General features: G+C 41.5%; 1 protein-coding gene across 1 annotated transcript; it reads left to right on the forward strand.

Moving 5' to 3' along the window:
- The first annotated feature begins 155 nt into the window (after positions 1–155).
- On the forward strand, positions 156–8,531 carry LOC149320618 (zinc finger protein 202-like). The gene is made up of 7 exons (XM_089506021.1): positions 156–319; positions 2,092–2,613; positions 3,571–3,697; positions 4,478–4,548; positions 5,450–5,576; positions 7,506–8,036; positions 8,422–8,531. The coding sequence occupies exons 2-7, from the start codon at positions 2,218–2,220 to the stop codon at positions 8,433–8,435; spliced, it is 1,266 nt and encodes a 421-aa protein (XP_089362147.1). The 5' UTR covers positions 156–319; positions 2,092–2,217; the 3' UTR covers positions 8,436–8,531.
- Positions 8,532–12,249: the final 3,718 nt, after the last annotated feature.

The raw sequence follows: 12,249 nt of genomic DNA on the forward strand, positions 1-12,249 counted from the left end.
TATAAGAATATAATATAGAATAGAATATTATTATTATTAACCTTTATTTATAAATCGCTGTAAATATATAACTATATCATTATTTTAGACTATATTAAATAATACGAACAAAGTTGTTGTTATTATATTGTTATTATTCTCTGGGAATTGATTTGTAGGGCAAGTCTTCTTCTTTCCTTGCCAGTAACCTGGCATGGCTTCAAGATGGAGGAAGCAAAGCGGTGCCACATTAAAAGGGGTCCCTCTGAAACACCAACCTCGACCTCTGTTCCAAGCCCAAGGCTGAAGGACCCTGGAAAAGGCGAAGGAAGGGGTCCGGGTGAGAGTCTCTGGAGCTGGGAAGGAAAATTGAAAAGGGGCAAGAAATATTGAAGGGAAGCCAAGTGGTGGAATTGGTAGACCGGGGAGCCCCTGAGCAGAAGGGGGGCTCTGCAGCTGGAATGGCTAAGGGAGGAGGGTAGGGAGGAAACAGAGGCTTCAGGCTTGCATGGGGGGACTCCCATCGAGAGAGGCTTGCCTTTCTCCAAGTGTAAGATGCGGGGAGTGAGAAAGAATCCAGTTTGAGACCGCTTTAATGCTCTGGGTCAATGCTAGGGAATTCCGGGGACTGTAGTTTTGTGAGACATTGAGCCTTCTCTGTCAGAGAGAGCTCTGGTGCTGCCACCATAAACTACAGTTCCCAGGATTCCCTAGCACTGAGCCAGAGCGGTTAAAGGGGTCTCAAACTGGATTATTTCTGCAGTGTGTTTTGGACCTAAGAGATAATACTTCATTCGTATTAGAAGAGATGTCATATTGAGGAGGGAGCAAGCTTGTTTTCTGCTGCTCCAGAGACTAGAACCTGAAACAATGGATGCAAGCTGCAGGAAAAGAGATTCCAGTTCAACATTAGGAGGAACTTCCTGAGAGTAAGGGCTGCTCCACAGTGGAAGACACTCCTTCAGAGGCTGGTGGAATCTCTTTCCTTGGAGGTCTTTAAACAGAGGCTGGATGGCCATCTGTCAAAGGGGATGCTTTGATTGAGAGTTCCTGCGTGGCAGAATGGGGTTGGACTGGATGGCCCTGGGCTCTCTGCCAACTCTAGGATGCTATGATTCTTAATTTATTAAAACATTTCTATCCCACCTTATATCAGCAGATCTCAAGGCCTTGATTGATTGATCAACTTTGCTTTTGAGGGACATAACCTTTTTAATTATTATAATTATACCTATTAGTGTGTGTGTGTGTGTGTGTGTGTATATAAAATAAAGTTTTATTTATATCCCGACTCTTCCCATAGGAAGATATACACACGCACACACACAGTCGCCCCCCCCTGATTTTGCAGGGGATCTACAGGGGACCCCCCCCTATGAAAATGGAAAATCGCCAACATTCAAGCCTCATTGGCTTGAATGGCAGCTCCTGCCCAGTTTTATTCCTCTCCGTTTGCCACCCATGAACAAGCGAGGGACACAGACTCCCCAAGTCCACAAAAACAGAGGGGCAAGTGTATAATATATACACATATACAAGCTGTTAAAGTAATTTAGTATAAATTAGGGATGCATCTGCACTGCAGAAACAATGCAGTTTGACGCTGCTTTAACTGTTATGGTCCATGCTATGGGATCCTGGCATTTTTAGTTTCTTGTGGCACCAAAGAAGGCTGAATATCTCACAAAGTTACAAATATGACAGTATTCTGTAACATTGTGCCATGACAGTGCCATGACAGTTAAGGCAGTGTCAAACTATATCATTTCTGCAGTGTAGATGCTGCGTAGACATCGGAAGAACACCGTAGCTGAGAACACCTAATGAGGAGTCAGTGCTTTAACTGTTCTGGTCCTGTTGCAGGCTTTGGGTGATGAGATGGGGTTAATAGCGACGAAAAACCAATGGAGGGAAGATGAAACTCGGAAACAGAGAGACTAGGTGGAAGGATACACCACCATTTTATGACTCATTAGTAAACCGAGAATGACCTTTCCTGAGTCTCTTAAATTTGGCTATCTATCTCCCAGGAAGAGGCATGGTTGCTAGCTGGAATCTTCTACATTTCTTCTCGCCTATGTACTAATTTTAATGTACTGATTTTTAATCCAGCAGGTATCTTGGCTTTGCAGAATTTTGGGTAACACCTGCTAGAGAGGTCTTGGTCCTGAGAGAGATGGTGGAGGAGAAGGAGTAGCTTTGATCCTGTGGGCAGAATTATCAGACACCAGTTCAAAGATGGATGCACCAGATTCAGCTTGTCCCGAAGCAGCCTTTCAAGCTGGCACTAGGGAAGTATGGGAAAGGACCATACAGAAATTCCTGAGTGATGACCTTGCCAATTCAGACATACAGCGTCAGAGCTTCAGGGAGTTTACCTATAGGGAGGTTGAGGGCCCCCGAGAGCTTTGCAGCCGACTCCACTATCTCTGCCGTCAGTGGTTGAATCCAACAAAAAAGACTAAAAATCAGATGCTGGATCTGGTGGTCCTGGAGCAGTTCCTCACCATCCTGCCCCGAGAGATGGCAAACTGGGTCAGGGAATGTGGAACGGAAACCTGTTCTCAGGCAGTGGCCCTGGTAGAAGGTTACATGCTGAGTAAGAAAGAAGAGAAGAAGCAGGAAGAGCGCCAGGTGAGAGCCTTTCATTTGTAAGGCAGAGATGAGCAGGACATGGGCCCTCTGCCCCTTTCTCTCCCCCAGTCCCTTCTGTCAATTCTATTGTCAATTCTATAGCCACTGGGATATTCATTGAACTTCTGCTGAAATGTTGTGCTCCCAGTATTGGCTTAGACAGCCAAGGACCCTTATTTTGAGGAGGAATCACCATTCCAGAAGTCTCTCAGAAGCAAGATTCTGCTTTAAAACTAGACACATCCTTCTGTTCTGCCTTGGTTGTTAAGGAAATCACAGGTTGCATAGCTGCCACTGCTGCAGAACCAAATATGCTGATGTGGTCTCTGCAATGGAAGCATGTGATTCTGATAGGCTGAGATAGGAAATGTGTGATTTCAAGTCATTTCTAACTTATGGTGACCCTAAGACGAACCTATCATGGGGTTTTCCTGACAAGGTTTATTTAGAGGAAGTTTGCTGTTGCCTGCACCTGAGGCCGAGAGCATGTGACTTGATCAGTCACCCAGTGGGTTTTAAAGCCATGCAGGGAACTGAACTCTGGTCTCCAGAGTTGTAGTCCAACACTTAAACTACTATGCTACACTGGCTCTGCACTGCAGAATTAATGCAGTTTGACATCACTTAGACTGCCATGGCTCAATACTATAAAATTTTGGGATTAGTATTTTTGTGAGATATTTAGCCTACCCTTTTAGAGAGCTCTGGTGCCACAGCAAACTTCAAATCCCAGTATTCCATAGCATGGAGCCATGACAGTTAAGCGATGTCAAACTGCATTAATTCTGCAGTGCAGATAGAGCCTAGGTCTCACCTTCCCCCTCTAAAGTATGATGCCCTCCTTTTCCAGAAGTGGCTGTAGATGGATGAGTAGACATTTCAAAATTTCCCACAGATATATAGCATTTTCTCTTTCTTCTCCACACTTTACATCTTGCATCCTCACAACTCTTTCAGATCCAAAATCTCCCTGTGGAAGTACAGTCTGATTTCTCTGCTGCAAGGAAGACTCCATCAGACTCCAGACAGAGTCCCCAGCAAAGGGAAATAAAACAGGAGAGTGATGGTGGTGTCACCTTGCAAGGTAAGGATGAACTCAGATAGGCGGTCCCCCCCCCCACACACACACATTTACAATAGGCCCTTGGTATCCGCTGGAGCTTGGTTCCAGGACCTCCCATGGATACTCATATCCCATTAAATACTGTGCTGTATTAAAATGGTGTCCCTTATATAAAATGGCTAGGTCAAGGTTTGTTTTTTAGATGTTTAAAGTTTTGAATATTTTCAAGTAATGGGTGGTTGAACCCATGGATTCGGAGGGCTGAGTATATATATATATTCATGTCACACACCACCTTTGTTGTCCCCATTCTTCATGGTTTTGTATTTCACCCATTTGTTCTCACAAAGAACCCTATGATGTAGGTCAGACTGAGAATGTGTAGCTGGCCCAAATTCAGCCAGTGGTCCATTAGAATTTGGATCTCCCAACCCTCCCAAGCCCCATTGAACAACCAAACCATTATGACTTAGAAAATCCTATGCATTCTAGTGAGGATGTGTTCAAGGAATTACTCCCTAGGAAGGCTTTTAGGATTATAATCATAGGAGATTATCACAGTGCTTTTCCTCCCACAGGATGTAAACTTAAATAGGCAGATTTTATCACACACACTCATGTGTAGGCAGTAGGCATCCTGTACCTGATCCAGACTTTTCTTGCACCTTTTAATGAACAGGATCTGCCTATTTAAATTTACATCCCATGTCTAGTGCAGAATGAAAGGCAGTGCAATAATCTCCTTAGTCTCCAAGATGAGCACTGGTGAGTTGTTTTCTACTGCCTTTGTCTCTTATGCAGGGACTGGAACAATGCTGGCAACAATTACTCAGTCATCTCTTTTTCTTGGTAATGGAGTAGAACTGGATCAGGTAAGGAGAACAATCATTGGGATCAAACACAAGTCTGGCATCTCACATCCCTGAATGGGGCAGTTAAGACTATTGCTTCCAAGCAGGAAAAAAAATAACATGGTGATTTCCTAAATATTTGGTGTGGGAAGAGGTAAACGGCTGAGTGGGCATCCCTGTACATTTAACGCATTAATGCAGGAATAGAGGTGGTGGCTTGTTTTTTTCTCCCCTTGAATAGGGAAAAATCTTTCCATCCTGTCTTCATAGACAGATAAGGAAAAATATTTCCCCTTTTTACTTCTGACAAAGCTAATAGCATCAGAAGGGTGCTGCAAGGACAGACCTATTTGGTTCAGATCCTGCTGGGTTATGCCCATCTACTTTAGCCCTCTTTTCCTCACAGTGGCCCACTAGATGGCTGTAGGAAGCATGGAAGCTGGATATGATAGGCATAGATCTGTCTGGCTGTTGTTCTACAGCAACTGGAATTCAAAGAGTTTTGTATAGAGTTTAATATATTTAAATTTTTAATGTGTAATGTCTTTAATTTTTAAAAATTGGTTAATAGTTTTTAAACGTTGTATCTACATTATAATCCTATATTGTTTTGATCTCGTACTGTTCTAAATTTTGTTAGCCACCTTGAGTCCCTAGATCAGGAGAAAGGTGGGATGTAAATAAATAAAATTAATAATAATAATGGAATGCTCCCTCAGCTCCAGGAGCTAACAAGTGGAATGTGTATTTATAAAGTGAATACTTTTGTCTTCAGGCACAGAGCCTTGAATGGCACTCATGAATGTTTAATCTTGCATTGTTAAAACCTACTTACCCCATGCTAATCCCCTCTTGCATTTTATTCACCAATCAATGATACTGATGTTGTATGTAAGCAGGAAATGTTTTCTTTCTTATCCAGGTCCCAGTGACCTTTGAGGAGGTGGATTTGTCTTTCTCTGAAGAGGAGTGGGCCCTGCTGGATCCTGACCAGAGAGCCCTTCACAGGGACATCATGGAAGAAACCCATGGGATTGTGTCCACTCTTGGTAAAGCTCTTTCTTTCCCTCACTGATAAAGTTTTTACTTTAAAATGCAAAAAAACATGTAGTTATTGTAATTTGTATCCCACTTTTCCCCAGTATTGGAACTCAAAGTGGCTCACAGTTTAAAAGAATTATACAATTAAAAACATACAAAAAGAGAGCATTAAGACAGAATTAAACTATCTGCAGTATTAAAACAAATCAGTTTCTTTTTTAAAAAAGGGAGATGTGCATAAAAAAAATAGAGCTCTTAAAACCAATTCAGTTAAAAATAATAACAAGAACAGCAACAGTACTCCTTTCAAGAGGAAATGGTCTTCCAACTCATATTGTTCCCACTTCTGTTTATTCCAACTCATGCTCTCAGGTTCCTGAAGGCAGGGCTGGGGAATTGGTGTCCATCCAAATATTTTGAAATACCTCTTCCAGTAATATCTTGCCAGCTTGGCCAGTATTTTTGTCAGCTGGGCAGTGATGAGGTATGATAAGACTGGTAGTTCATCAGCATTTGAAGCACTGCAGATTCTGTGCTCCTCCTGCCTTACATGATTCTGGTCATACACAAGTCTGATTAGGAAGGAAATATTGATGCTGATAGCATAGCAATAAGTGTGTGCATTAGAAGGACATGAGGAAAGATTAGAAGATTGGTCTAAAGCAGAAATATACTTCCCCTTATGTCAGTGGGAACAGACTAAAGAAGCAAAAACAGACATACATATGTATGTTTTTTAAATTGTGGGCTACTTTGACAGTTTATTTCATAAACGAACGTAGCAAAAGGCTTCACCTGGGTTAAAAAAAACCTGTCATTGGCATATGCATCTCAGTACTTTCTTCTGTCTCTCCTTCCTTTTCCATGCTGACCATGATCTCTCCCTACTCCCTACTTTATAAGAAACTAAATTGAAATCAGAAGCTTGAGTATTAAAATGTAAAAGCTCTGCAAATGCTTTTTTTAAAAACATCATGAAAACTAAAAAAGCCTTTTACCTGGAGCCTGAAAGACTAGTGAGGAGAAAAAAGGGATTATACTGTATATACTTGACTAGAAGTTGACCTCATGTATAAGTTGAAGACAAGTTTTGGGATCAAAATTACAGATTCTGATATGACCTGTGAATAAGTCAAAGGTAAAATCTAGAGGTATATAACAAAGGATCTAAAGGATGAGGCAAAGAAATATAATACCAAAGTGCTCACAAAATTCCAGCAGGAATAACTGTTTATGCTCACAAAAAAAGTTTTTCCAGGACAGATTACTCTTGCCTTTCACCGGTGGCTGGTTCCTTTTTAAATAAGAGTTCAAGTACAGTACTTACGTTGACCCTTGGATAAGTCGACTCAGGTTGTTTGGGTGAATTTTTTGACTAAAATTTCTAGACTTATACATGAGTATATTTATTTATTTTATTTAGGTATTTATATCCCGCCCTTCAGCCCTAATGGCTCTCAGGGCGGCTTACAATTATTATTTTTAATCAGACAGTTCCCTGCCCTCAGGCTTACAATCTAAAAGACACGAAACAAAAGGAGAAGGGAATGGTGGAGGGAAAGGGGATGAGGTCCAGTGGTTCTTCTCTCCCTCTGAGGCCTGGACCAAGGCAGATGGATTGGAGGGAGGGCTCTTCCTTCTTCCAGGCTAGCCCTGATGGAGCTGGATGTGCCTGGTGAACTCCCTCTCAGGCCGGAGGATGGCAGTTATGGAGAGCGGAGTCTCCTTTCTCTCAGGCTGGTCCTGATGGAGCTGGACCTGCCTGGTGAACTCCCTCTCAGGACGGCAGATGGCAGTTATATATAGTAGTATCTTTTGTTTTCCCCCAAGGTTGCGTCTTTTTAGGATCTTTTGTACTTGACCCCATTTTGAGCCCTGAGCTTTGTTTTTGTTCATACTTGGGAATGAGTCTTACCTCTTCTTGTCCTTCTTCCCAGCAGGTAACTGGAGGGGGGGAAATGAATATGCCAAACATGGAAATTCTTTTAGGCACAAATTGGAGCCTGCCATAAACCAGCAAGCCCACACAGAAGAAAAATGTTATGTCAGAGAGGGGCTCTTCAGAGACGCCATTTGTGAGAAACCTTTCACCCAAAAGATGACACTTATGCTTCCAAAGAAGGTCCACCCTGGAAATAAACACTTTACATGTGAACTCTCTGAGGAAGGTTTTGATTGCAGAGTGGACTGTGAGAGCTACCAGGAGATCCACGCCAGAGAGAAACCACACAAATGCCAGGAATGTGGGAAATGTTTTTCTCACAATTCACACCTTGTGCTGCATGAGAGAGTCCACACAGGCGAGAAACCATACACATGCCAGCAGTGTGGGAAATGTTTTTCTCACAATTCACACCTTGTTCTACACGAGAGAGTCCATACAGGAGAGAAACCGTACAAATGCAAGGAGTGTGGGAAATGTTTTGTTTCCAGTTCAGATCTTGTGAGGCACAAGAGAGTCCACACAGGTGAGAAACCTTACAAATGCCAGGAGTGTGGGAAATGTTTTGTTTTCAGCTCAGGTCTAGTAAGGCATCTGAGGGTCCACAGAGGAGAGAAACCATACAAATGCCAGGAGTGTGATAAATGTTTTGTTTCCAGGTCAGATCTTGTTAGGCACCTTAGAGTCCACACAGGAGAAAAGCCGTACAAATGCCAAGAGTGTGGAAAACACTTTGCTTCCAAGTCAGAGGTTTTGAAGCACTTGAGAGTCCACACAGGAGAGAAACCATTCAAATGTCTGGAGTGTGGAAAATGTTTTGCTTTTAAGTCAGAACTAGTGACACATCTAAGAATCCACACAGGAGAGAGACCATACAAATGCCAAGAGTGTGAAAAATGTTTTACTTCCAGGTCAAAAGTTGTGAGGCACCAGAAGATCCACATGGGAGAGAAACCATACAAACTCCAGGAGTGTGGGAAATTCTTTGCTGCCAAATCAGAACTTGCAAACCACCAGAGCATCCAGACAGAAGAAAGGCCATACAAATACCAGCAGTGTAGAAACTGTTTTTTTGTCCAAATCAGACCTTCAGAAAAACCAGAGAGTTCACATAGGAGAGAAGTGATAGAAATACCAGAAGTGTAGAATATGTTATACTCAAAATTCATCTGGTCCACCAGATAGTCTAAACAAGACAGAAAACATACAAATGTCTCTCCTGTACGGGAAAAATACTCAGAATGTGTGTCTTCCACCAGAGGGTCCACATAGGAGTGAATGTTAAAAAGCCAACTGTGAGGGAGATGGTTTGTTTTCCCGTCAGACCATGCCACAAACCAGCGTCCTCACAGGAGTCACAGAATTATAGACTTGGTATAGATCTCAAGGATGATCTAACAGTGCAGGAATCCTTGAGAGGTAGTCATCTAACCTATAGTTGGAAACCTCCAGCAAGGTTCCAAAGCAATCTGTTCTGCTCTTGAGTAGCTTTTATTAAATTCTTCCTAAAGCCAGCATGGTGTGATGGTTTGTGCACTCAAGTATGATCCTGGAGGCCAAGGTTCAAATGCAGGCTCAGCCATAAATTAGAAACAACTTGGAGGGACACGGCAACCATGTTTTGTTGGAATTTCCTTTCCTGTTACTTCAGTCCAGTGGTTCAGATCTTATCCTTTAGAGAAGGGGGGGGGGGGGAAGCTTACTCCCATCTTCCACATAACACTTTTTCAGATATTAAATGATGGTTATATTACTGAGAGCCAGTGTGGTGTAATGATTTGACCACTGGACTACAGCTGTGCAGACCATGATTTGATTTCCTGGTCTGGTTAGTGTGGGATCGGCTGGTGGAATTCAACTGGTTAGTGTAGGTTCGGATGTAATGGTTGATGCAATAAAGAGGTTGCAATAATGATGGAAGACAATTGTCTTCCCTGGATGCCTGTTTCTTCCACAGATGATTTGAGAAATCCTAATATTGTGTAAGATGTATGACACATTACCAGCAATGCAGGGTAACTTATAATTAATTTGTCTAGATAATGAGTAGTTCCTTCCTGAGGGCAGTTTATATGATCAAGTTTGGGATTTCAATTAACTCCTATAAATCGCCACCAAATTCATTGTCAGTCTTAAACATTTTTTGAAAAAGTCAATTTGATACATGAAGAAAGGAAAATAAGTCCTAACTGGGTCTAGTTGGTCTTTGACATATAAAGAGCATCCATTAGGGTTTGTGTAAATACAGTCAGCCCTTCTTATCCACCAATGGTTTTTTTTTCACAGATTCAAGCATCCCTGGCTAGAAAATATTTCTTTTAAAGTATAAATTCCAAATAGCAACTCTTGATTTTCCATTTTATATAAGGGACACCATTTTGGTTGGCCATTATATTTAATGGGACTTGAGCATCCATGGATTTTGTTATCCACTAGGGATCCTGGAACCAAGATTAACCAAGGTCAAGAAGGACCCATTGTATCATCACCAGTATCCCAAATATGTGAACCAGTGTTGTGTAGTGGTTTGAGTGTTGTACTACAACTCTGGAGACAAGGGTTCAGTTGCCAGCTCAGCCATGAAACCCACTGGGTGACCTTGGGCAATTCACTTTCTCTCAGCCTTAGAGAATGACAATGGCAAACCTCTGAACAGATCTTGCCAAGAAAACTCCAGGGTTCCCCCATAGGGTTGCCATAAGTCAGAAATGACTTGAAGGCGTACAACAACAAAATCATCAAGCACAGGGGTCAGGAACCTGAGACAAAAAGTATGACTATACCTTTAGATATTCTAGCACTGATATTACAGTAGAATGTCTGAAGGACAAAATGGGAATAAATCACTCTTACTGGCACCATCTTGTACATTAGTAATAATAAAAATGGTAAAAAAAGATCACAAACATTAATTGTGAGTGTTTAATGGGCATGTGCTTGCATGCATACAGAGGTTTGTATGCAGTGTGTTTCTTGAAAAATATGAGATCTGGATTAGGTTTTTAAAGTCAGTTCAAGACCTTACCTGTTTTTCTGTTGGCATTGACAGACCTTACGTTAACAAAGCACCATGCTGTTAACAATACGTATCATGTTTATGAATAATATTATTTAATGATAATAATATTCGATCCTGGAGGGCTATGGATTGATTCAGCCCCTTCCATGCTTTCGTAGGTTGATAAAATGAGTACCCAGCTTGTTGGGGGCAATTGTCTTACAGACTGTAAACTGCTTAGAGAGTGCTAGTTTACTATGACATAGTATAGAAATGTAAATTAGCTATTGCTAATATTATTGCTGAAATCAGCACTCAGGTGGCAGGCAACTATCCTGTTGGCATGCTCCCTCTGAGAAAATAAAATAAAAGAGGAGTTAAACTAAACTGGAACACTTCAGTGAAGAACTTTGACAAATTGAAATCCTTAAAACATAAAAAATTCCCCTAATGGAAGCTGAGAAATTGTGTCTTCTGCACCAGATCCTTGCATAGCAATAAGAGAAGGGAGGCTTCTGTGGAGAAAATGGGGGAAGGTTGTGCAACAAAATGCCAATCCACAATTAATCCATCCACACCTACTAAGATAAGAGACTAAGAACCTGAGCAGATGGAAGAGAAAACCTAGCTTATGTCTGGGGTCTCCCAATTTGTAAGAACACACTAAACACACCACCAGCTCCCACAACAGTTCAACACTGCCTCCCTACTCTGCAAGGGTGTACCTGCCAAAATGGAGCATTCACAGCTGCAAATGCATGAGCTGACCACTCATGAAACTGTGACTGATTTGCGGTGGGTGACAAAACATTTTTTGGATAATAATACCTAAAATAGTAATAGTAAAAATTCTTTGGGGAGTTCCCCTTTCTTTCTCCAAACTGGCAGACAATCCTCACACCAGGGCAGTGGTTCACTCTTTCCAGCTTGAACTGGAACAAACTGGGATGTTTTTTGCTCCGGTGTTAAGCCCCAAAGTGTGGCTTCAGTAAATTTTCCTCCCATTTCAGCCGACAGGTAGGCTTTCAAACAGGGCTGTTTCTTTTAGTGTATGTGGATGACCACTAAATCATTCACTGAAACCATAATGAACATTATAAAAACATAAAAAGAAGACCGAAGTGCTTGAGAAGTGCTCAACTTGGGGGAAATGGAGCAGATGATGTATACCTGGCTAAGGAAAAATTAATTCCAGTCTTGCAGTGGTGTGGTTAGATTCATTCATTCATTCATTCATTCATTCATTCATTTTCTACAGTGCCTTTCTCCCAGAAAGGGACCCAAGATGGCTCATGTATTTCAAAGTATGAATATCCCATTTCTCATTCTCACAATCTCATCAGGGCTGGCTTTATTGGGGAATGCGGGGGTTGCTTAAAATTATTTTAACATTGTATATTTTAATTTTTGTATTTGTAATTTTATATTTTTATGATTTTAATTGTGCAATTTTAATTGTAGTGTTTTATATACGATAGCCGCCTTGGTTCCCACTTTGGGAGAAAGGCGGGATAAAAAATCTATACTACAAATTAAACTGAAACAACTACATTAACAGAGAGAGAGAGAAAAAGAAAAATTACACACAGTATATACAGTACATTATTAACACTTATGGTTAGGAAACAACAAATATAACAAATAATTCCTCTCTATGGAGATAGTGGCGCAGTGCTTAGAGCCTTGGACTATGACTACAGAGATCAGGGTTAGATTGCCAGCATGGCTATGAAACCCACTG

The sequence above is a fragment of the Sceloporus occidentalis genome, unplaced genomic scaffold (assembly GCF_023333645.1).
Source record: "Sceloporus occidentalis isolate IW3139 unplaced genomic scaffold, rSceOcc1.0.p SCAF_1, whole genome shotgun sequence".
In the NCBI taxonomy this organism is placed as follows: Eukaryota; Metazoa; Chordata; class Lepidosauria; order Squamata; family Phrynosomatidae; genus Sceloporus; species Sceloporus occidentalis.